The following is a 25577-nucleotide window of genomic DNA, read 5'->3' as shown; positions in this document are numbered from 1 at the left end:
CCTCTCACAAATAACACCATGGCACATGCTCCTGACATAAATGATGGTACAAATAACACCATGGCACATGCTCCTGGCATAAATGATGATGCAAGTACTTCTGATGCTGCCAATGTGTCGACACCCAGACCATGTAGTGTAAGGCAGCCTCTATTTCCTTCAACACCTCAAGGCGAAGACTCCTCATCTGACTCAGAACATGAGATGGGTGTGACAGAACACTCAGACACGAGTAGTCGTCGTCCTAAGGAAAACCCACGTATTGTTGATTCAGCAGTGTGTGTCAATAAGAATTTGACAGATGCCATCATTCGCTTGAAAAAATGTCTAAAGTATCGTGTTTGCTACAAGTCAGGAATAAGCAGACACACTAAGCTAAAGTGCAAAACGTGTGATGTTGCACTGTGTGCTACACCCTGCTACACAAGATACCACCGAAAGAGGGTATTTTGGATGGAAAAGAAGTAATCGCTCGCAACACATTCACTCCACCTACGAAACATCTTTTGAGCAACTTCAGGAACCTTTTTCTGAAGCAGGTGGAGTGGATCAAAGAATGCTCAACTTATTGTTGTACCATAATCATTCCGTAGGTAAGTGCAGACATTTTAAGTTTTTATAAATAAGATATTACGGTTTATACTTTGTCGTTGGTATTGACAAAGGTTTTCTTCAATATGGGCTTATATTCATATTTCCATTTAGAGCATTTTACTGCGAATAATTTGATGCCACAATGAACGATGTAGCACCAAAACTTCTGTTAGCAAACGGAAAATTTCTGTACCCGTATGTGTTTTGCAGGTGTGGCAATGGGTGTACACTAGTGGGTAATGCTTCGGCGACTTTTGACATTGCTGCGTGTGGGGCGCGCCCAGGATTTGGGCTTCATATGCATATGTCCGTGTAGGGAATTTTATTGCGTTCAGTGATGCCAAAATGAACGATGTAGAAAAAGTCTGGAGTTGACAAACCTGAAAAGATTAGAAACATTTCATCACTGTTTGGCGCTCACGGCTACCGATCGACTTAGTTTTTTTTATTTGGTGCTGATCTCACGCCTGTTTTGGGGATATATTTTATACATATGTTCCTCTAGAACATTCTATTGCGAACAAATTGACACCAAAATGAAACATGTACGTCGCAAATTAAAGTCAGAACCGTGAAAAAGAGTATACACTTTTCAGTGTCGCCGCTCAATCGACGCAATGCTGGGAGCATGAGGGGAAAGTTTTATGTGCGACCACCGTGGGCGCGAAAGTATTATGTCCATATACAGTATATTATTCGTTACACTGTGGGGGGGTAGCCCCGAATTTTGGAAAGTTTTGCTTTACTTTTTCAGAGACTGCATCTTTTCTTGCTTCCTGGTCACTCTTCATTGATCGTCATTCAGTGCCTGGCTGCACCCTTGTACCCATTGCCACCCATTCAGTGCACCCTGGCTGCATTGGAATCTCGGTACAGTATATAGTGTCGATCCTGTAAATTATGTTAGCACTTGCTACCTTTGTCATTTTAGTTCGTCATTTTGATTACTCTCTTGTCCCTAGCTGCCGGTATGTAGGCCATATTTAACCCTTGTATGGCGCCGGGCTATTTAGCATGTATCACTCACAGGCACATACCAAAAAAAAATTTTTTTTCTTCTAAACCTGTTAATTTGTGTTCACTGATCATGGGAAAAATAATAAAAAATCGTAAGTGGCATATATTGCCCGCTATAGGGCGGGGAAGTCTGGCAAAAAACAGGGCTGACTCAGTGTGCGTCCCAGACGGTCTGTTGCTCGCCAGCTGTCAGGCCAGAGTTGCCACAAAGAGATAATTACCTAATTATTTCAATGTCTTTGATTGATTTTTTGTAGTTTTTTTGCTGTAATATTATTCAATAGTGTGTAGTGATATATTTATATAATGAGTGAATCATCGCTGAACTCAAAAATATGGTGTGCATATTGTTGATTCAATTATGTTCATCAAACAGTGAACAAATACTTTGTTGGTTATTACACTATATACACAGGTTATTTATAAGTATGCATGTTTTGTTCACAATAACGAACCACTAAGTTGCTATTATGAGTCAAAAAGTAACGAGGAGTGACTGCCACACACCAGCCAGCCACTCACTCCCTCAACACCTCACTCGCCCACATTCTCCTCCCACCATACTGTTTTTGCTTTTATTCACTATATAGACGCTATATATAAGTATCTATATTCGTATTCACCATAACGAACCACTAAGTTGGTATGCCGAGTGGCAGTGGCAGCCCACCACTGGCTGCCACCCCCTCCCTCCCTGACCTCACCTGACTTGCCACCATTCTCCTCCCACCATACTGTTTTTGCTTTTATATATAGTCATTATATATAAGTATTTACATGTTTTGTTCACCATAACTGTACATCTAAGCTTGTATGGTGAGTAAAGGCACAAAGACGTAGCTACTCACACAGTCAGCTGGTGGCGGCCACCCTCAAGGCCAGACGCACTAATATTTCTCCTCCAATAATACTGTTTGTGGTGTTATTACGCTATATACACACATTATATATAAGTATCTACCTGTTTTATTCACCATACTTGTACAAGTAAACTGGTATGGTACCCAAAGACCATAGTGGTCACCAGTAAACAACATAAGTCGTGCAGACGACGCCACCTCCCTCGCCAAAATGGCAGCTCCCAACCTACTCCTAATGTTGTTTATACCCTCTATACACACGTTATATATAAGTATCTACATTTGTGTTCATAGCGAACCACTAAGCTGGTATGGTGTGTGCAGTCAATAAAAGGTGGCCACACACAGTCAGAAGACAACGCCACCACCCTCCCTCCCACAGCATTACTCTTCCCTCCATGGAGAACAGCGCTAAATATCGCCACAATCCTGCTATTATCAGAACCCTGGTCAGTTTCATCACAGTCAGGGGTCTTCTGTAATAATATCATCGCTACATAATAGCAAGAAAGCTACATAATAGCAAGAAACAAGTATATTATGGCATTTTTAGGCGATGCTGTAGTCACAAGCTGAACAGCAGTGCTGTGAGCGCTTGTTGCGTGCATCAGGCTTGATAGCTCGCTCAATACCGAGGCCCTAACACCCGGGAATTTGGCCCACGATTTTTTTTTTAAATGGTGTCTGTTTACAAGAGCCCTGATGAAGGTGTGGTGAACTCCCATGTATCCGCGGGCCATTTAAATCTTGCGTAGTACTCCAAAGCATCATATGATGCGATGCGCAATTTACTGCAAGTCGGTCAGAGCATCATATGATGCGATGTGCAACTTAAGGGTTAAGGTCTTTTCATTGCATATTTATGCATTTCCTACCTCTATGCTACACATTCTTGTGTATATTAGTATGTGCATATTGGCTATACTAATGATAGTGCTAGGCTGGACTATGCACATGTTCAGTACCCTGATTGAACTGACCAGTGTTCAGTTATAGCACCAATTTCTTTCGTCTTCTTGTATCACACTACGGGCTGCTGTGTTGCAATGTCTGCAGGTGGATGTTGATTTCCATTCACCCACTCCTGCCCCCTGCAGTTCATTTTCGTTGGGAAGGGGGAGCTAGGAATTACAGCCCTGGCTACGAGCTGTTCTTTGTGTTAGTTTTCCATACGGGACTTTTTATTTTAGTCCAGTACACATCCTAAGTAGTTCTCTCACATTCATCAGCGGCACGTGCGTCGTTCTGCCCTGCTGGGACTAGTTGCGCCGTTCCTGCGGGATGCGGTGTCACCATTTTTGCTTCACGTCTTGCATGTCGGCTCTTGGTGCTTGCTTCCTCGTTGACCTCTGCCTGGGCTCCTGGGGCCAGATTCACGAAAGCACTTACGCAAGCACTTACGAACCTTTACATCTTTTCTCAATCTTTGGCGGCTTTGTTTACAATTATTAAAGAGTTAATGAGATCCGAAGCACCAGGAGGCTGTTTATAACAATAACAACAGTTGATTGGCAAGTTTTCATGCTTGTAAACTGTTTAATAAATGTAACCAAAGCCGTCAAAGATTGAGGAAAGATGTACACGTTCGTAAGTGTTTGCGTAAGTTCTTTCGTGAATCTGGCCCCTGGCTCTTCAGTTTTCGTCTCCATTTTGTCCTTGCTGTTTGCGGTGTCCGCAGTTGGGCTGTTTCTGCAAGCGGCGGCTTCTCGTTGTCATCCGTTATCGGCTTGTTGGTCCTTCACGGGTCCTGGGGGGGGGGGGGGTTCCTCCCGGACGGGGCGTGTCTGCCTGCCCGGGTTGGTTCTTTTCCGGCTCGCTGGGTTCGGGTTACTGATGCCCAGATGGACGTTCCATCTGGTTCCCTGACAGCCTTGGTTTCAAGCGCTGCTTGCTCTGTTTCCATACCCAGAGGTTTTCCCACAGCTCCGTCTCTTTCAGATGCTTGGTTCAGTTGGGGCCGTTTTGGTCTTCTCCTCGAGTCTTTGCGGCTGGTGATTTGACTCGTGTCTTATCACATCCTGTTTGGTGATCAGGTGGCTTCGTTAATGGCGTCCCACCTGCATGCTTTGTTGAGGTGGCAGTATGGGATTTTTCTGGCAGTCCTTCCTTCCTTTTTGTCTCTTCGTAGGTGTACTTCGCTTTTCGTTGGTGGTCTTGTTTTTTTCTCTAGTGGTTGTTTCAGGATGGTCTTCATATGCTGCATTCTGTTGCCTCGTATCATGCGGCACTGGTGGAGCTGCTATGGCCTGCTTTCGGTTTTGATGTTCCTTCTGCACCGTTTCGCAAGCTGTCTAGGGTGTTGTTTCATCTCCGGCCTGCTCATGCACCGCCTGAGCCACCCTGGTCTTTGGACACGATGCTCTTATCTCTTCCCCTAGGTTGGTTGTGGCCCCTTCGGTTCCGGATTGTTTCTCGGAGGTTTCTGCTCCTTTGGGTTCTGGTGTTAGGTTTGTTTGTTGCAGCTGTAATTCTTTTTCAGGCAAGGTTGGGTTGACTGTTTTTCTGGAGGGGTCCCTGAAGTTGTTGCTTGGTTGGTTTTGGCCTGGGGTGCATCTTCTTGTGTCCGGTTGTGGCTCTCGGTCATTGCCTTTGTGTCATGGCCTCTGTGGCCCTGGACGTGCTTAGTTGCCCAGGGTAACCTTTCGTCCCTGTTCTGGGGTTTGGGTCGTCTGCGGGGTCCTTTGTGTTGCTTGTTGCCTTGCATTGGGGTTTATAGGTGCTGGGTTTCCGCCTCCCGGGTTTGTCCCTCTTTTGTCCTTGGCTTTAGGTGGGTAGCTTCGGGGAGCCAAAGGGGCTTCTCATAGAAAACGAGCGTTGAATGTAATGAAGCTCCATTTTCTGGGCGAGATACAGAGACTCCCCAGCAACCCTCTTTTCCCCTGTCGGCGGGGTTTTTCGCGTGTTTTGACATCCAGCCTTGAACCGACAGGTGGATAGGCGGCGCGATGGGTCTGAGGTTCCCCCTCCCGGGGAGGGGGGAGCTGCACAGAAAAGCGGCACGGCAAGTGTGACGTCATGCTTGTTTGCTTGTTTTTCAATTGAGGAGTTGTTTTACTTGTTAGTTTTCTGCAGTAGTTTTAACAAGATTAGGGGGGGGTTTGTTTGGGGACACCTACCTTTCTGGGTGAACATAGAATGCTCCACACATGCACGTACATTTCTGTAGGCCATTGCTCCTTGTTCCTCTCTGAGGGGGGTCAAGTTCTGGCTCCTGGTCCCCATTAGGCCTAGAACTCCATTCACACTGACTGATGCCAAAGTCTGATAATATACATATTGGCCTGAATAGCTCTGGGGAGCCTCCGGGTCTCGCCCAGAAAAATGGCGATTCATTACATTCAACGCTGTTTTTTTTTTATTTCGGATAAACTAGCCACCACTTGTCTGCTCACATACATGTGCACGTGTGCAAACATGTGCTCTTGTGCTTGCATTCTGTACTCAACACTTGTGCACAAAAACAATAAGTCTTGTTAAAAATTTGTTGCCATAAAATTTTGTCATTGGCTCATGACCCCCAAATGTCACTCTTAAAGCTTGGCAAAGTGGCTAAAATTGTTATATAATTATACAGTATTCAAAGTTAACCATTAATGGCCTAAATAAGCAAATATATCTTCTAACAGCATGGCTAAAGCAGCTTGGAAGTTACTTTACATAAAGTTTTTATCATTATACGAGTTTATAAACTGAGGGCAGGTGCTCAACGAATGGGTGGGACCTCGTGTATTAAATAATAAATAAATAAAATATTATAATGCCAGTATTATTATTATAATAATAATACAAAATATAATACAGTAGTGCCTCATACATTGCTGTGTGGTAAACTCATAACACTGGTTTAGTTTTGAGGTACAGCATACTGAAATAGAAAAATGTAATTAAATAGAATTCATTCACAAAATGTGAATTTAGTGTGAGCTCACTGTGAACACTGTACCTTCATTCATGGTTTCTGCACTTGGCTAGCTTATGTCTATTAACATGTTTAGTGAATCATGGACATTATAAATTGATTGGTTAATGGGCATGTTTCCATTTTTAAATAACTTTGTATTGCTTATAAATGAACATTAACTATAATGGGTGTTGGATTGTGTGGGATCTACAGCATGGTGATCGGTCCCTGGTTATTTACGATCGTGGATGTCTACGAGCAGGTGAAGAATGGATAGAGTCGAACCTAGTGCCTGTTGCAGGTGTAGCGGTTGGGGTGGCGGTGCTGCAGGTAGGCAATGGCTGGGAATCGACTGGCATTAACAATATCTGCTGTACAGATTGAAATCTCGGTCTAACTTGCATGATGTCCAAGCTTACTGTAAGACTTTAGAATTTTTCTTGTTTTCAGATCCTGGATTTACAAAGTAGATATTATTAGGTGCATGCTTGCATTAAAATACAGTATAAACAGTAAATACTGTACAGTATAGACAAAGCTCAATTCAGGTACTTTGGTGTCTTGACAAATGCTTCATAGTAATATGCATGCATACTGGTAATTTAGTCACCATATGGTTTCTCATAGAGCACACTATGCATGGTTAGTTAATATGCAAATGTTTATCCTTGTAGATCCATAGCTTGTATTTTTCTCTTGAATTTGCATGGAAATCCTAATTATATTCCGTATAATTGAAGGTAATATTCGCTGTATTGTTAAGTGCACTCCCTTCTGCTTCAGCGACTCGACGCATCACATATATATGAAAAAGGCTGCTTACAAGCAGGAGAAGAATGGTTAGAAAGAAACTTACTGGTTGTTGCAGGCGTAGCAGTAGGAGTTGCCTTCTTGCAGGTAAGTCCTTAGGCCAAGTGCCAAGTTTATATGTTAAGTTTTATTGTTAACCTGTTGAGGGGGGCTTCAGGCAGAGAAGACTTCATTTAGCTCGAGATCTGATACTAGGTATAAAGATAAATTATTCATAAATATAGGTCTTAAAAAGCTCAAATATTTAAAGTTTCAGCATTTTTTTTTCTTCATAAAGCATTCTGAGGTAATTGTGCTCAACCCTTAATCACTGATCCAGTTATCTCGCTTACAGGATTCTCTTTCAGTTTGTATTTCTAATATTTCTCCTCGTATTATTCCTTCCTTGCCCCCGTGGAGAATCCCCCTTCCAAAATTTTTGTACATCCTTGACCCGCATCACTAAAGCTTTTACCCCTCCTCCGGTTCTGAAACTCATTTTCCTTTAGCACTTTTCTTTACTCTCCCGCTCCGTTTCCATCTTCAGTGATGGGTCTAAGTCTGCGGACAGTGTAGGCTACTCTGTTGTTTTTCCTGACCGCAACGACCTAGGTACAGCGCCATATAGGCCGTTAAATTGCGTGGATACTCTATATACACACATTGTATATTCCCATCTATATATGTGTTCACCATAATGAACCACTAAGTTGGTATGGTGAGCCCAAAAAACATAAGTGAGCTGCCACAGCCAGCCAGCCCGCTCTCACTCCTCCAACACCATACTCGCCAACATTCCTCCTCCCTCCATACTCTTATGTTTTATTACACTATTTACACACGTTGTGTATAAGGATCTACACGTTTTATTCACCATAACTATACAACTAAGCTGGTATTGTGTCCAAACAGCACAGTAGCCACCATACACTGCATGGTAAGTCACACAGTAGACGATGCTACGAGTACGACGCCACCTCCCTCGCCAAAATGGCTTCGCCCAACATACTCCTGTTGCTGTTATTACACTATTCACATGCTATATATGTATATACATTTGTGTTCACCATAGCGAACCACTAAGCTAGTATGGTGAGCCCAAACAAGAGTGGCTGCCACACACAGTGACGCTATCTATATTCCCTCCCTCCCTTCCTCACCAAAATTCCTCCTCCCACAATACTACACACAGTGCTAATTATCACCACAATCCTGCTATTATCAGAATCCTGGTCACTAAATCCTATAAATGAATAATTTACCACAAGTTTATTTTGTAAAGAAAGATAAGAAGTCATTTGAAGAATCCTAGATGGAGGAAATAATGCTGTGGCTAGCGCTGTGAACATCATGAACAGCATTGATTCACTGATATTTGAACATTGTACACAATCTTTATCACACTCTGGCATATGTAATATTATCATGGCTAAATAATACCAGATACAGGGGTACCTCGGTTTAAGAGTTTAATCCATTCCTGGAGATGACTCATATTCCGAAAACTCGTATTCCGAAGCAAATTTCCCCATAATGAAGAAGGGACATCCTCTACTGCCTCTACTCACAGCTATTTTCTTAGGTTGAACCTTACCAATGGCTTTCTTGAGACCCATGGCGAGATATATAATGACAACTTTTATGCTCAAATGGCCAAAAAACCGACAAAAAACTGTAAATCCTTGTGAAGAATTCAGGTGGGATAGTCACTGGGCGCGAGACACTGGTAAACTGAGGCGCGATCGCCGTGCCACCATGCGCTAGTCGGCCTGTACACGTATAAACAAACTCGTGTTCCAAGGTAACCCTCGCCTTCTGAGGCACATTTTCTGAGCAAATCCTGCTCGTATTCCGAAAAACTCGTATTCAGGGACAATCGTATTCCGAGGTACCACTGTACATATACATTTGGACATTATTTGGCAATGCTGTGGTCACAAGCTGAACAACAGTGCTGTGAGCTCATGCTGCGTGCGCCAGTCTTAGTGGCTCACTCAGTACTGAGGCTCTCACACCCGGGAATGTTGCCCACGATTTTTTTTGTTAAATGGAGTCTGTTTCCAAGAGCCCTGAGAAAGCCGATGTGAACCCCCATGTAGCAGCAGTAGTTTTGAATCGAACGCTATACCTATGAGATCCCTGAGGCGCGTTCCGCACCACCCATAGAGAGCCTCACAACGCATTGTGCAGTGCAGTAGTTAAACTGAGCAAGGCACAGTGTGTTTATACAACAAGGCATATCACTCGGTTTTTTAAATTTGCTGAAACACTATCAAATATTTTGTGCATAATCTACTTGGTAAATGTTCCAACTTTGTCTAAATGATCACCAACGTACTTGAAAAAAAAAATTTAAAATAATTATAAAATTGAATGTTGAAAATTTTCAGATTTTCAAATCGACTGCAAAAGTATTAAATATCGCCAATTGTTCATTTGGTGTTGTTATGCTCTCAGAATAGTAGGTGATTTTCATTTTCATAAGTTGAGAATATAGGTTTTTGGTATAGTTTACTGTAAACAAAATCATCAATATGGCATTTGAAATATGCGCCAAATTTAGACAAAAAAATTAAAACTCGAAACGTTTAGGGTTTATGAAACATACATTCTGTAGGATTATAAGAACAAACAACTGTGCACACTTTTTGTAAAAATGGTGATATTCGGTCAGAAACTGGATTTTCTGTGGAAAGCTGCTTCGGCTCCCTGGAGCTATACTGGGCTGATATGTATATATTAGACCGTGGCAACAGTCAATCGAAGGAGTTCTAAGCCTACCGGGGACCAGAGCCAGAACCTGGCCCCCTCAGGCACGAGGAGCAATGGCCTAAAGACACCCCCGTGTAATTGGAAGCAGTCTGTCTGCCATATACCAGGTCAGGCACCCAGAAAGGTAGGAATCTCAAAACAAACTACTGTACTGCTGGTCAAAAATTGCAAACCGAAAGCCGAACTAGCAAACGGAACTCCCCAATTAAAAACGAGGAAACAAACATGACATCACCACAACCGCCCCATATCCGTCTGCGCCCTTTATCCCTTCCTGTCCCCTTCCCAGGGATGGGGGGTTGCGCAGACGGATACGCGGCGGTTGTGGTGACATCATGTTTATACAGTATCCTTGTTTTTCATTTGGAAGTTCCGTTTGCTAGTTCGGCTGTCGGTTTGCAATTTTTGACCAACAGTAGTTTGTTTTGAGATTCCTACCTTTCTGGGTGCCTGACCTTGTAGATGGCAGACAAAGACTGCTTCTAATTACAAGAGGGGTGTCTTTAAGCTATTGCTCCTCATGCCTCTCTTGAAGGGGCCAGGTTCTGGCTCTGGTCCCCGTTAGGTTTAGAACTCCGTCAAGTCACTGTTGCCACGGTCTAATATACACATCAGCCCGGTATAGCTCCGGGGAGCCTCCGGGTCTCTCCTAGAAAATGGCGTTTCATTACATTCAACGCTGTTTTTTTTATATGGTTGAAAGTCGAAACTCTAGTTTTAGAGATACAGTGCTTCCTCTATCTAACGAACCCTGCTCTATCGAATTCCCGGAAGAGTCAAACAAATTGAATTCGGTACCAAATGTTCAGTGGAACATACAAATGTTCGATTAAGCAAGGAATGTTCGTTCAAGCGGTCACTGAGGCAGAGCGTCGGAGCTGGCCATCATCGGCTATGATTCGCAAAAGTGTAAATAGTTATACAGTGTTTTATTATCCTCACCCATTGTTTCTAGGGAGAAATGGTGATAAAAATGGAATAAAAATGGTGATAAAATGGTGTCAGGGGGGCATTGGTGAGAGTTGTTGTTAGGGGGCAGGTGGTGTAAGTTACGTAATCTCATGGGAGGCAGGTTGTTAGTGGTAGAAGTTGTCAGGGAAAGCTGGAGTAACAGTGGTGTCACGGGAAGCAGCAATTGTATGTGGAGAGCTCTGGTTCCTCTCTGGAGCTAAATGGCAACACGTGACTGACGCCTCTATGCTCCCCCTCCAGCACCCCCTCCTGCACCTGACTACCAGAGACCAGCCACTACTCTCTTCTCCTCTCCTCTCATTGTCAGATGCCACGAGTCAATTTAATGATGTTAATTATCACATTATCTACACTGAAAAGAGCCTTTTTATTAGAAAAATGTCATTGCAGCAATAATAATGGTGAAAATTATGATATATACAGTATTTTAAACAGTTGGAACATTTCCTTTTCACAGAATTTTTAAGACAATTAGGGTGTAAGAAACAGCTGCCTTGGCATTGTGTGGCCGGGTACCAGTGTGTTGCCGGAGTCATGGGTGGGGATTCCTGTATTGTGTGAGCGAAGACCTGTCAACCTATCAATTGTGGCGACTACTGACTCCACACCACATAGCTGCCTTGATACTATACTCCATGCTTTTCACAAAATTGAGAGAAAATTTTTCCATTTCAGTGGCTTGTAACACATCGCTCTATCATATGCCTTATTCAGAATGAAGAGTGCATAATAAATGGGTGTGTCAGTGGTGAGGGGGATGTATTAGGGGGGTTAGGAAGTTGGCTAGCTTGCTGTTTTTTTTTTTTTTTTTTTTTTTTTTTTTTTTTTTTTTTTTTTGTCGGGTGTGTTGAATGAGACACTTCCAAGCCTGCTGCCTCAATATGCCCCATGGAGGGTGCGAGTGGCGTGGGGGATGGTGATTCCCCCCTCTTGGATTATTATCGACACCTAAAGGGCATCAGCAATGCTGGCGAGTAAGATGTTGGAGGAGTGAGGGAGGACTTGCTGGGTGTGGCAGGTCACACTCACGGAGTTATGAGTGTGTTGATGGTGAATGTATATAGTGTGTGACAGTGTATAGTGTGTAAATATGTTGTAAATATACATAAATCAACATGAAACATTGGTGTGAATAACAATATGGCAGAAGGAGGGTAGTTGGCAAGTACGAAGTTGGAAGAGTGAGGGAGGACTGGCTGGGTGTGGTAGCTCACACTCGTGGAGTTCTGAGTGTGTTTATGGTGTGTGTATATAATGTGTAATACTGTACAGTGTGTAAATAGATTGTATATATACATAAATTAGCATGATACATTGGAAATATGTGCAGGATATGCGTACACGTGTCATGCACGTAACACAGTGTCTTCGGACAGTACGGATGTTCTACTGCCATAATATAGTGTACGTGTTCATAATACATAGGATTGGCACGAAAAAAAAATAAAATGAATTTGGAACTGTGCGCAAAAATTAATAAATATATTCATGGCAACTTGCGCATCTTGACCCAGGCGCCCTACTGGCCCCGGGAGTGTAAGCCATGGGCGACCACGGGCATGACGTCGTGCACGAACTTATGGTCCCCTTAGCGGCTAAAGTAAGTACAATTTCGACTTTTTGTTAACATATCCATACTCGGGGAAGGGTTTTTGACACTATAAAAAAAACAGATTTTTCCAGAAAATTTATTTTCTGCACATTTGGGGGGGGAGGGGTGCCGTATTTGGAAGCCGAACAGCCCAGTGCTTAATTGGACTGTGTGAATTATTGGCTTAATTTTTGCTAAAGCACACAACCCTTTACTAGTTTTATTTTCATTTAGGTTGAATGAATTTAAACAGTTCAGTGGATGTGGGAATCATCTTCACTTTAAACTTGATTCCAAAGTTCTAATTCTTGTTATTCTGGTCTTCGCTCATTTGACCAGCTAAGCAGCTGATATGCACCCTGCATGAACAAATATGGTACGTGGGACAAACAATTAATTTAGATCTCTGCAACACTGCCAAATGACCTCGGACCAGAATTTTACTCCAATGTTGAACCAAAGTTAAATTACCAGCAACCACTGGACAGTATAAGTTCAACAGTTATACAGATTATCTTGAGATGATTTCGGGGCTTTTTTAGTGTCCCCGCGGCCCGGTCCTCGACCAGGCCTCCACCCCCAGGAAGCAGCCCGTGACAGCTGACTAACTCCCAGGTACCTATTTACTGCTAGGTAACAGGGGCATTCAGGGTGAAAGAAACTTTGCCCATTTGTTTCTGCCTCGTGCGGGAATTGAACCCGCGCGACAGAATTACGAGTCCTGCGCGCTATCCACCAGGCTACGAGGCCCCTACAATTCATATAGTGTTAGTAATAACTGGGTTATTTAACGGACATGAGCCTTAGCTGGCTAAGAGTCTGGTCATGGTTCAATTGTTTGCAAATCCTAATGTGGCTGCTCTAACACGCATCAGTCTCTAGTTGGTGAAACGCTTATCTCTAGAACAATGCTTGTTGGCAAGGTATGCTTAAAAATCTAAATGATGCTTATGTTATGGGAATGCCAACCATAATCATAACTGCACTTGACCACTCGTGTACAGGTATATTTGGCCAAAATATTTTTATTACAATATATATTTTATGGTTAAAAATTTGGTTATAAATGGTTTATGGTTATAAACTTGTTAATTTTGTTTGCTATATAATTTTCATGAAATTCCAATTAAAAAGACTCTGGTATAGAGGACTGACTGGCTAAAATGGATACCCTAAGGGGCCATTCATGAAATCAGATGTTTGTATATTGGGGATGTCTTATACTGTACTTCTACTAGAACACTAGCATTCATATCTACCCCTTCCACAGGAAATGAAATAACAATACTGTACATGTATTGATATAGGTGGGAGGAAGGGCACCTGCCCCTTCTCCCTGCTTTTGCTTCTCAGTATGGAGACTTGTTTTAAAATGCTCTCAAACGTCTTCCCATTCTCTGTATACCCCACGTGGCATCCTGACCCCACCATGTGGGCGCGAAGTTTAATCATTGGAGTTTGGTGGTGAGCTAATGGGGGATGCTTGGCCTACCTTGCGGTGCCCGGTGGGCCTGCAAAAGGGTTAAATTGGTGCTAGAACTGCAATCTAATTAATTTCCAACAATTACCCAAAGACTATTGCATAAACTTGATAGTTTTCTTGGTGAGTTTTATTACATATTTGTCTTGGCTTTGTATTGTTCTAATTTTCAGTATTCGAAGGGCTATTTTTGTGAGTACCATACATGTAGGTCTGTATTGATTTTTAGGAAAAAATAATTATTGTTCTGTAGTTTTTAGAGGACTGGTTTTTTGCTACTGCTGGATATTCATCACCCTCTCCTCCCTGTCCAACTCGTTGTTGCCGTGAGGGGGCTTGGTGGGCAGCTGCCGGAGTGTGATGCTCCTTGGGACGGTCCTCTGTCCTTTTATAGTCTTGTGCTCCTGCTGCTGTCCTCTCTAATTATGCTGGGCAACTTTTCCTTTTCCTTATGTTTCGTTTTTCTCCTCCCTCTTCTCCTTTCTAATTATCGTTTCCTGGTACAGTATTTGAGGAGGCATACTCTTGCACCCGTAGAACTGTAGTACCCGACGTCGAGAGCAAGGGGGGACCCTTTTATTGTCATTCCTCCTTTTGTCACTGAAACCGATCTCGACGGACTAGAGGCTCTTAAGGTGGCTTTTGTGGGGCGTATACTCAAGACACACCCCTAGGGGGCCCGGCATGATCGGCTATAGCTTCTTGTTTGGTGTCCTGCCTCTAATTGTGGCTCCATGGTGGGTGTGGAGGCATATTCGTGAATGAAAGTCTGACCTCTCGTTGTATATTCTGTTCCGTTCCGTTGTATATTCTGTTCCGTTCTGTTCCGCTTATACCTTCTCGGGCTCGTGGGGTGGGTGCCCAAGCCCTCGAGTCGGACAATGTTGGAAGACCGCGCTCTGTAGCCCCCGCTGCATTGGGCCCGACCTTGCTCCGCCTTTGACCCTCCTGACTACTTCCCTCGGTTCCCCTCCCTCTGTGGTTGGGTCGAGCCACAAGCCCCCAGTGGTGACCACCTCGTTTCCTGGCACGGCTCGGTCTCTTGTTGTGACTACTGCGCCTTTTAAACCCCCCCCTCTCTCTCTGGGGGTTCTCAACTCCGTCCACTCCATGGCCGAACTCGCACGGTCCCTTCCCGTACGGATGTGTACCAAGCCTTGTTTAGTCCCGCTTCATGGGCCAAATACTTTGATCTCCTCTCTCTGGATTCCTCACCTCCTGATGATTTCTCCCTTCATAGGCAGCTTGTTGATTCCGTAGATGCCTCTGTTACTTTCAACCCCCACCCATCTCAGTACATGTGTTGTTGCTGCTCCTTTTCAGGATGCAGCCACCGGCTTGGCCGCCATATCCTGCCTTGGTGAGACCCCTGTTCAGGTCTCCAAGAACGCTTGGTTGAATGCCAGTGTTGGCACTGTTCTCCTCCCACCCCATGTTGCGACCGGTGTTAGGAAGCCATATCTTCTACAGTGGAACATTCGTGGATATTAAGCCAATTTCCTTGAACTCCAACTTCTGATTTCCCGGTTTTCGCCCCTTTGTGTCTGTCTCCAGGAGCCGATGCTTGGGGGTCGTCCAGGTCGCTTCCGTGGCTATTCCTTTCTCTCCCCTCCCCCAGCAACAGCTGGGGCCCATAACTCTTCAACTCTCTTGATTCACTCTGATGTTCCTTTCGTCCCCTTACTTTTTCCATCACCTCTCCATTGTTCTGCTGCCCGTATCTTTGTGCGTAAATGGTACACGGTTTGTTCCATTTATCTTCCCCTAAATATCCCGCTTTATCTTTCTGATCTTAAACACCACCTGGACTCCTTGCCTGAACCTGTGCTCTTGCATGGGTGATTTCAATTGTCGACATACTCTTTGGGGTGATGTTCTGACAAACACCCGAGGTCGCCTTCTCGAACCGTTCATCTTCTCTTCTTCCCTGTCTCTTCTGAATTCTGGTGAGCCCTCCCATTGAGACTCTCGGACTCGCACCCTTTCCTGTCTTGATCTTTCTCTTTGCTAGTCTTCCCTTTACTTAGATTTCACATGGTGGGTCCTTGATGACCTCCATGGCTATCTTGAGGTTATCTTGAGATGATTTCGGGGCTTTAGTGTCCCCGCGGCCCGGTCCTCGACCAGCCCCTCCACCCCCAGGAAGCAGCCCGTGACAGCTGACTAACTCCCAGGTACCTATTTACTGCTAGGTAACAGGGGCATAGGGTGAAAGAAACTCTGCCCATTGTTTCTCGCCGGCGCCTGGGATCGAACCCAGGACCACAGGATCACGTGTCCAGCGTGCTGTCCGCTCGGCCAACCGGCTTCTGCAGTGAGCCGGTCGCAATGGCAGCGACCATTTTCCCATCCTTGTTTCCTTTTTCTCTTTTCACCCTCCCCTCTCCTTCCCTATGTGGCGGTTTGCCGAGGCTGACTGGCCCCTCTTTATCCTCCGTGCTACTATCTCCGACCTCTCCATTCTGCCTCTCCTCGCGCCCTCCTCATTTTTTTTATGACACCGTCTTCGATGCTGCCCTCCACTCTATTTCTCGCTCTTCCTCTCGGGGAACGCGGAAGTGTGTTCCATGGTGGAATGTGGACTGTGCTCAGGCTGTCCGCTGTAAGCATGCAGCCTGGAAGAGACACCGTCGCCGGCAGATGATTGAATCTTTTCTTTTGTTTTGGAAGGCAAGTGCGGTGGCTCGTATGACCATCTGTATAGCTAAACGTGCATGTTGGATGTTTTATGTCTCCACCATCACGTCCGAAACTCCTCTACCGCTGATCTGGAAGCGCATCCGCAAGATAGCGGGTAAGTTCGTTCCCGATGTCTTCCCGCTCCTTCACCTCTGTGGTACTCTTGTGGAGGACCCGTTGCAGGTCGCGACCGAATTGGGATCCCACTTTTCATCTGTTAGCTCTGGTTCTCATCTTCCTCAGTCCTTCCTTCTTCGTAAGTCTCTTCTTGAATCTCGTCCTTTGGATTTCTGTTCCCATCTCGGCCTTCCCTATAACGATCCCTTCACTCTCTCTCTCTCTCTGAACTTCAGTCTGCCCTGGCCCTCTGTGGTTCTACGGCAGCAGGCTCCGATGGCATTTATTATGAGATGCTCAGCCCGTCCTCCAAAAATGGGGAGGTAAATGTACACAGCCCCATAAGTGCAATTATGTACTATGTATGACAGTCAAGAATTGTACTTATTTAGACTTAGATCGTACTGTCAAATATATTGTGAATATTTGAGTTTACCTAAAAAGCTGAATAGAAAACCACGATCTAACCTAGGCGTGTTAGTTTGTGAAGATAAGCATTTTATTGCATCTTAATTATAACTACTACTTAACCTATAGCTATATTGATATTACAGTTTTATAAAACAAATAAAACAAAACTAAAATATTTCAATAAATTGTAAAGTAACTCAGGATATTTTCAAATTTTGTATAAAATCTCTATTGTTTAATAAAAGTGAAAAAGAAAATCCTAATATTTAAAACTTGTTTATAGCAACTAAACTTTAAAATTTTATCTTAAAATTTCAAGTGTCCTAACAGAAAACGAGGATAATTAACTCGGGGGAGGGGGGATGGGTAAATGTAACTGCCCTATAAGTGCAATTATGTACTATGTATAACAGTCAGTAAATGTACTTATTACACTTAGTATTAAAACATACTGTCAATTCGGAGGATGGGTTGGAGATGCTTCACAATCTCCCTCTGTGCACGTCTCAGTATTTACCGAGTCTGTTTAATCGGGTCTGGGAGTCGTCGTCAGTCCCTGAGGACTGGCTCGATGCTGTCGTCCTCCCTGTTTGGAAACCAGGGTCTCTCGGGTCATCCCCCAAGGACTTCCGCCCTATTGCCCTCACAAGTTGTCTGCAAGCTCTTTGAACGTATGGTTAATGTTCGTCTGATGTGGTTCTTAGAGCACTATCACCACCTCTCCCTTTCTCAATTTGGTTTTCGCAAGTGCCACAGCACAACGAATGTCCTGGTGAACTTGGAGGTCTATATTCGTACTGCTTTTGTTGTGAAGACCTCTGTTGTTGCCGTCCTTTTTGACCTGGAAAAGGCTTACGACACTACCTGGTGGTATCGTATTCTGTCCCAATGTCATTCTTTTGGCCTTTATGGGAATCTCCCGCTCTTCCTCCCAAGGTTTCCTCTCTTGTCGTTTCTTTCGAGTAAGGCTTGGTGCCACGCCACTTTCTCTGCCCCTTTTAGGCAATATGAGGGCGTGCACCAAGGTAGTGTTCTGAGCACTACTCTTTTTCTTGTTGCTCTTAATGGTTTTCTTTCCTCCCTTCCTTCTGGCATCTTCACTGCTCTCTTATGTAGATGATCTTGCCCTTTGCTGTCGGGGTGGTGATTCACCTCTCCTTCAATGGCTGCTTCAACTTGCGATTGATGCCGTGTCGTCTTGGGCCACCGATCACGGCTTCAAGTTTTCTGCATCCAAGACTTGTGATATGACTTTTACTCGGAAGCATGTCATTCTTTGTCCCTCTCTGTCACTTTATGGACATCCCCTTGTGTACAAGGATTCCGCTAAGCTTCTAGGGCTAATCTTTGACACTCGTTTGTCTTGGTCAGCCCATATCTCTTACCTCCGTGCTGAATGCTCTAAGGCCCTTTCCCTCCTTAAGCTTTTGTCCCATACTTTTTGGGGGGGCAGATAAGCGTACACACCTCTCTTTACATTCCTCACTCGTCGTGTCTAAACTCGATTATGGTTGCCCTGCTTACTCGTCCACTTCTCCTTCTACTCTTCGCCGTCTTGAAGCTTTGCACCATGCTGGGTTGCGCCTCAGCTCTGATGCCTTTTGTTCGACTCCCACCCTCAGCTTGTATGTTGATACTGGTTTCCTATCTCTCCTGGACCGCTGTGATCGTTACTGTCTTCGCTATCTGGCGCAGTCCTTGCAACATCCTTCCTCTTGCCTCTGTCATGCTTTGACTTTTACCCCTCCTGTAGTTCTTGTTCCTCTTCACCACCTCCCTCTTTCTGTCCAGCTATCTCGCTTGCAGGACTCTTTCCATTCGTCTTTCTCATATTTCTCCTCATATTGTTCCTTCCTTGCCCCCGTGGAGGGACCTCCTTCCGAAGTTTTGTACATCCTTGACCCGCATTACTAAAGCTTATACTCCTATGGTTCTGAAACGCCTTTTTCTTGAGCACTTTTCTTCATACTCCCGCTCCGTTTCCGTCTTCACCGATGACGGTGAAGATTAGGTTAGGTTAGGTGAGGTGAGGTGAGATGAGATGGGGTCTAAGTCTGCGGACGGTGTGGGCTACTCTGTTGTTTTTCCTGACCGCACTTATATGTGTCGCCTCTCTTCGGAGACTAGCATCTTCACAGCGGAACTTTATGCTATTCTCTATGCTCTCCATCTCCCGTTTTCTCGTTGTCAATCCCCCTTTGTGATTGTAGTTGACTCTTGTAGTGCCCTCATGGCTCTCGGGTCCTTTATTCCTGTCCATCCGGTAGTCGTCGAGATTCAACATTGGCTGTTTCTTATCTCTAGTAAATTTAAATCCGTAGAGTTTTGCTGGGTTCCCCAGCCATATTGGTATTTCTTTAAATGAGCGTGCGGATGCTGCCGCTAGAGAGGCTATCTGCTCGTGTCCCATTTCCCGTGAAGGTTTTCATTTTTCCGACTTTTATCCAGTTATTCATTCCTCCATCCCTGCCCATTGGCAGGGTTGTTGGTCTTCTGTTGTTGGTAACAAACTGCGTACTCTTAAGCGTTGTGTCCCTGTGGCCTTCCTCTTTCCACCGTAACCGGCGGTGGTAAATGGCTCTAGCACGGTTGCGTCTTGGCCATACTCACTTAACTCACGGTCACTTAATGGAGCGCCGCCCAGCTCCTTATTTTCCAAATTGCATTGCCCCTCTTACCGTCGTGCATATCCTTGTTGAATGTGCTGACTTCCAGGACGAGTGTGTCTTACTTTCCGACCGTCCCTCGTGGTCACTTGTCCCTCGATAGACTTCTTGGTGAATCGGATATTTTTTATATCGTTTGCCTTGTGCGTTTCTGTTCTCGTATTGATATCCTTGGTGATATTTAGTGCCCTCTGATTATTCCGCACATTTGATGGTGCTACATAACTTCCCGGTTTGGTGCCTTCTTTTGATAATTACTGACTTGGATATTCATCATGCAGATAAGATACAATATCTATAACAGCATTTTATTTCCAATATCTAGCAAACCTTTGGAAAATCTCATTTTACAAAATGTTAAAACATTGTCAACTCGTAACTTACAAGTGAGAGTTTGAAAACTCTTGACATTGTGCATTATAAGAATGATCCAAGATGAACTTGTGCAAACTATGTCCTAGAAATGCTTGATGACAGACAGGTTATTGAATTTAGTCGCATGTTTAGACAAAATGCCAATATAGAATGACCCTCGCATACAAAGCGAGGACTAGGTAAGCCCGGCCCAAGTTGGGATGCAATAGTTGGTAAAATTGACAGCAACCACAGGTAAAAACTCCTGAAAATTTCTAAAATAGGTACAATTTGATGGTCACAACTAATAATAATCTTTAAATAAACTACTATAATACCTGGTCTACTAGTATGATGCATTGCAATACCCAGTCATTGTAGCATCTAACCTTGCCTGACTGTGCCACATGACCACTTAGCAGTTGCATGAGCCAGGTGAGTTACCATAGGGGCACTCGGCCTCTAGTTAAGAATTTTGTCATTCAGCATCGTAATAATCTTTTATGTACAGTGTGCATGTCGGGCAGGTAATAAGCACTTGCCATTTGCATTGTCTCCGAAATTGTTTGTCATAAATAGTGCATGTTTAGGATGAAGCTTTTCTCTCTAGTGAAACTTGGGTTGATCCATTTAACTTTATTACTTTAAAGTGAATAATTAAGTCTAAATGTTAACAATGTTATCATTTTGTAGTTACAGATAGGATTACTCTAACTTTGATGATGACCTTTTATTAAGGTGTAGTATTTACCAGTATGGTAATTCTCCTAGATCATAAAAAAAAGCCTTTACCATCAATAATTTTATTATTCATATATGTAATCGGGTCTCCAACTTGAATTCGGAAAATAAATTTGCATATCTTCGTAATTTTGTTATATACAATAATAATATGCTATAGAAAGTTGTTTGATAAAACACCTAACCAATGCCTATATGTGTAACTGTTTTTTTGTATCTTATAAAAATTTCTGTTCAGTGAGCAAATAGTGAATCCATTTTGTATCCCAAATACTGTATGTGATATTATCTTATTCAGTTTTTCTTTTCAGATCCTTGGCATCTGCTTTGCTCAGAATCTGCGAGCCGACATCTATGCACAGAAAGCAAAATGGAACTGACGGTTGGCTCCTGCTGCGGTGTAGTGATAAGTCTGCTCACACTCCAGAACATTTCTACAGTAACTTTGTTAGCCATTCCCATTGTATGCAAGTTCATTGTTTTTCCTTTTTATCTTTACCATTATCATGACAGCTCAGTTAGTTTGTCCTGACATTACTGGTTTGTGTAAAAGTTTTAGTTATGTAAGTAAAAGTTTTAGTAAAAGTTTAGTTTAGGATATATAATATTCTATTACAAAATATAGTTTTCTTAAAGAAAATTTGAATCTGTAGACAAATATTACAATTTTCAAAATTTTTTCAGTTTAGTATCAGGATGAGTTTTACCTAGGTCCAACATAATGTATATTATTTAATTCATTGCTTTTCTACTGGGTCCTGTCCTTTGTGTATATTTGTGATTCATTGTTATTCATCTGATTTTTTAATCAAAATAATGGCATTTTGTTACTGGCATTGTGAATGTTTTAAAATTTTCTGTAGAAGATTTTCTGGAGTGTTTCCTGCCCTCGGTCCACCTCATTGGCCCTCTGTTTGGGCGTGCCACGTGATATCTTAAAGGATATCTTAATCTGTAGAAGCCCTTGGGTATTTTATCGGATACCAACAGAGTGCTGTTCCATCTAAAGGGGGGCAGGATGCAGGACACTTGTCAACAATATCGCTGTTGACTGTGATTCAAGTATGATGGGATTAGTTTGTTGTAATTTATGGGTAGTACTTCCATGAGACATGATTTTCCTAAGATTTACAGAGGAAAAAGTCTTGCTAAAACCCTACGTGTAATGCTCGTTATGACTGATCTCGTCATCCATTGTACACAGCCGACTTGCCGCAGCAGGAATTTATTTTAGTATCGAGGAGTTGCAATCTCCTGAAATGTATATTTAATTTTTGAATGGAATCAAGGCGCACAAGTGTGTGTGTGTTGATGTTCAGTATGATTGTCTCTGAAATTATAAGGTGTGCAATACTAAAAATTATTGAAAAGTTTTGATGCAAAAAGTTGCTTCAGCTTGGCGATACATACATATTTGACATTTAGAATCCAGGATCTTCCTTCAATGACATCTCAATTTCCTCTTGATATTTATTAAATGTCATGATGTAAAAAAAAGGAACAATACTTGATATTTATTTTCCCTTGTATTTTTTCTCCTGGATAAAGCAAATATTTGTGTATTTAAAGTGGGACTTTTCATTATGGCTGTTATGGCACACATTTCTCAAGAGATTACAATTTTTGAGTGTTAGATTAGTTTTATATGGAAAACTCGTTAATATTGATAAGGCATTCGTCAGAATAGATCTTTTTATATTGTAATATGTAGGAACTTATGAAAATTACATACATGTTGGTGTAAATTTTATAAAGTGTATGCATATTTCCTAATGTATTAGTATATTAGTCTACTTGAGTTAAAAGTGCTGGTCAAGTTAAACCCTCGTTAAACTATTTGTAAATAATGTATGGCCTTTACTACAGCTTGAGAAGCCAAACATTGGACTCGGTACAGAGTCTTCAAGTTGCCATATTCATCCGCTCTCTGAAGTTTAATTTATCTTTATACTTCTGAAATATTTTACACATGGGATCTTATAGAAAATATATTTTAATCTACATTATCAGAAAATTTGCAAGTCAGTCTCACAGTATAATGTACAGTCCATATGCATTAGTATATGTTGGGTGGTTGTGCTCATTTGCTGCTGTACAAAGACTTTTTCAATAGGGCCATCGTCTTGCCAGCCCAAGTCTGACAAGAGTGACAGAACCAGCTTGCTTGCCTGCTGTTCATGTCTTGCTACTAGTCCCACGTCATGATTTGACTTTGCCTCGATGTAACAATTAAGATGTTACCTGCAAAGTTAAAACATGAATAGTGTAATAAAAAATGTTTCCCTATAGGGTATTAATAGCTTTGCATTCCCTTCGATAGTATTTAGGTATATGTATTAAAATGAGCCAAAAATATTGTCTTTTGCTGCTTGTTGATGTATGGGCTGTATATGGCTGCTGTCAGTGTAATTTAGTCAGAAAATGATTGTAAGGTTTATATTGCTCTAAGGAGGGCACTTTATATATGTATAGTATGTGTGTGTACACACACCACGCCCACTCATATACACACTAAAATGCACACATACACTAAAACAAACACAAACACACACACACTAAGACACCACAAAACATACATCTCTGTGAGCACAAATGTCAGTGGCATTGGTTTGACATTGAGTTAGTGTTAACACCATTAATTCAATGTTGATTTGGTGTTGAATTGATATTGTGTCCCCCATTCATGTTTTCAACTTTTGTATATAAGACTCTTGCTTGGGTGAGTATTTTGCACAATGTAATATTCATTACACTTATTTATGATATACTACTGTAATAAGTAGTGCTTAAGGAAGTGGCAGTGATTCTTGTGTTTTTTTGGCGAAATGTGACAACTGTTGTGAGAATGAAGAGGCACCACCCAAAGATTTTTTATTATTAACAATATCATTCCTACAAATGGGCTTTTTATATTGGAGTGGCACAAGCCTCGCAATTGAAGCCACTACTATTTGTATTACCACGTCTCTTTCATGTTGGTATAATGTGTAATACACTTTTATTCAAGTCATTACGTTAGTGTAAGATTTGACATTGTGTTGTGAAGTACCAGTTATTCTAAAATGCACTTAACATTGTTTTGGAAAATATTGGTCCAGGAGCTCTTGAAACGTGCATACATAATGTATACTGGTACTTATTTCTACTTGTTTGTGATAGATAATGGATCGGGTACTTGAGGCATTTTATCTTTGTCACATAAATTTTAGGGGCATTCTCCACCTTTGGATATTCTCCCCCCTCCCCTCCTTTCTGAACATTCTATTATTAGCTTTCACATGCCACCACTGTTGTTGTCCTCCCTCTTCAACCTGTACACAATTTGTATGGGCTATACCTAACTAACTTTGGAGAGGAATTATACATATTAGCGATGTTTGAAGTAAAACTGTTGGTGAGAGATGATACAGTAGTCGTCGTGCATCTTGGAGCATTAGAGGCTCACACTGTCACTAAACCTGAACTTTTGTGAAGGAAGGGGGGGGGGGTTATCATACATTACATGTAGTTTTTGGATTTCATTGAAACAAAAGATAATGCCTATCTATGCCTATTGGCACTTTTAAGATTTTCATTTGCAAATCTGAAGATTTTGGCTCTTGTATGCCTAACAAATTTTGAAGGCTTGAAGTTTGCAGATAGGGTTTAGTTTGAGCATTAATATTGTGTTTTCAGGATATAATTTTCTATAAATGTAATGTCTGAAATATAGGATTACTGTCCAGTAAACCTTTATAAAATGAATGGGCTGCACTTCTCAGGAAGAGTGTATGGTTATATTCCTTGTGTACAAGAAATTATTACCTGTCAATATTATTTTTCCATGACACTTCTTAGTATAAACTTGGGATTAGTGAACTAGTAGGTCATATATAATTGCATTCCAAGGTTGTCCTATTTTTATGTTGAGTCATTATGCTAACCCTATTTGCTCAACATGGTATAGTGAAAAATGTATATAACTGAATGACTCGGCCCATCTTGGACTCGTTCATTGCAACCTACTTGAATCTCAAAAGGTTAAACTTATTTGCACAGTAAAGCATTTGGAGCTCAATATTTTATTTTTTATTTTTTATATATACTTATTTTAATGCAAGTGTTTCTGGTTGTCTAATTTTTTAAGTGAATTCATATTGCTACCTTTCCATTTTAACATAAATAAATGTTTGTTCTTATAATGTTATTTTTAGCCTCATACAGAACCACCTAAGCATTTAGTACAATACACTTCTACAGAATGTGTAACTATGAGATACAATACTTGGCTGCATACATAGCGATCTCTACCAGACTGAATTATGGGATTTTTAATTAACATTATTGTAACAATTCTCTTGCATGCTACACAAGCTTAGTAAGTTAATTATTATAAGTATTGGTCAAATGACCACATGCCAGACTGTATACTTGATATTTTACTGATTAAATTAAATATTTGATGCCAAATTCTGGCTCTCTGCACGTATTCGCAGTTTGAAATTCCGACATTTTATACCGAAGATATGCCAATTACTGAAAGCGGTCTTGGGTCACATTTTGCCCAAATCCCCCCCCCCCCCCTGCAGTTCTCAAAATATCCCAAACATCCCAAATTCAACACCTGAGCCATACTTTGGAGCCAAATTCTGGC

At 42.3% G+C, this 25577-nt stretch overlaps 1 protein-coding gene across 4 annotated transcripts in view; it reads left to right on the top strand.

Annotated features, from left to right (window-relative positions):
• Tsp26A (Tetraspanin 26A) overlaps positions 1-25125 on the top strand; it is a 52182-nt gene extending 27057 nt beyond the window's left edge. The window contains exons 8-10 of one of the 4 annotated variants that reach the window (XR_011229435.1): positions 6586-6702; positions 7113-7269; positions 21256-25125. Coding sequence is in view for 3 of the 4 variants with exons in the window: in XM_045751307.2 (XP_045607263.1) it covers positions 6586-6702; positions 7156-7269; positions 21256-21324 (300 nt within the window). In the remaining variant the exon portion in view is untranslated. The remainder of the gene's footprint in view (positions 1-6585; positions 6703-7112; positions 7270-21255) is intronic. The other 3 variants (XM_045751307.2, XM_045751310.2, XM_045751309.2) reach the window with 3 other exon arrangements.
• Positions 25126-25577: the final 452 nt, after the last annotated feature.

The sequence above is a fragment of the Procambarus clarkii genome, chromosome 23 (assembly GCF_040958095.1).
Source record: "Procambarus clarkii isolate CNS0578487 chromosome 23, FALCON_Pclarkii_2.0, whole genome shotgun sequence".
Taxonomy (NCBI): domain Eukaryota; kingdom Metazoa; phylum Arthropoda; class Malacostraca; order Decapoda; family Cambaridae; genus Procambarus; species Procambarus clarkii.
The sequence above is the reverse complement of the archived record's forward strand: the minus strand, read 5'-3'. Positions and strand labels throughout refer to the sequence as shown.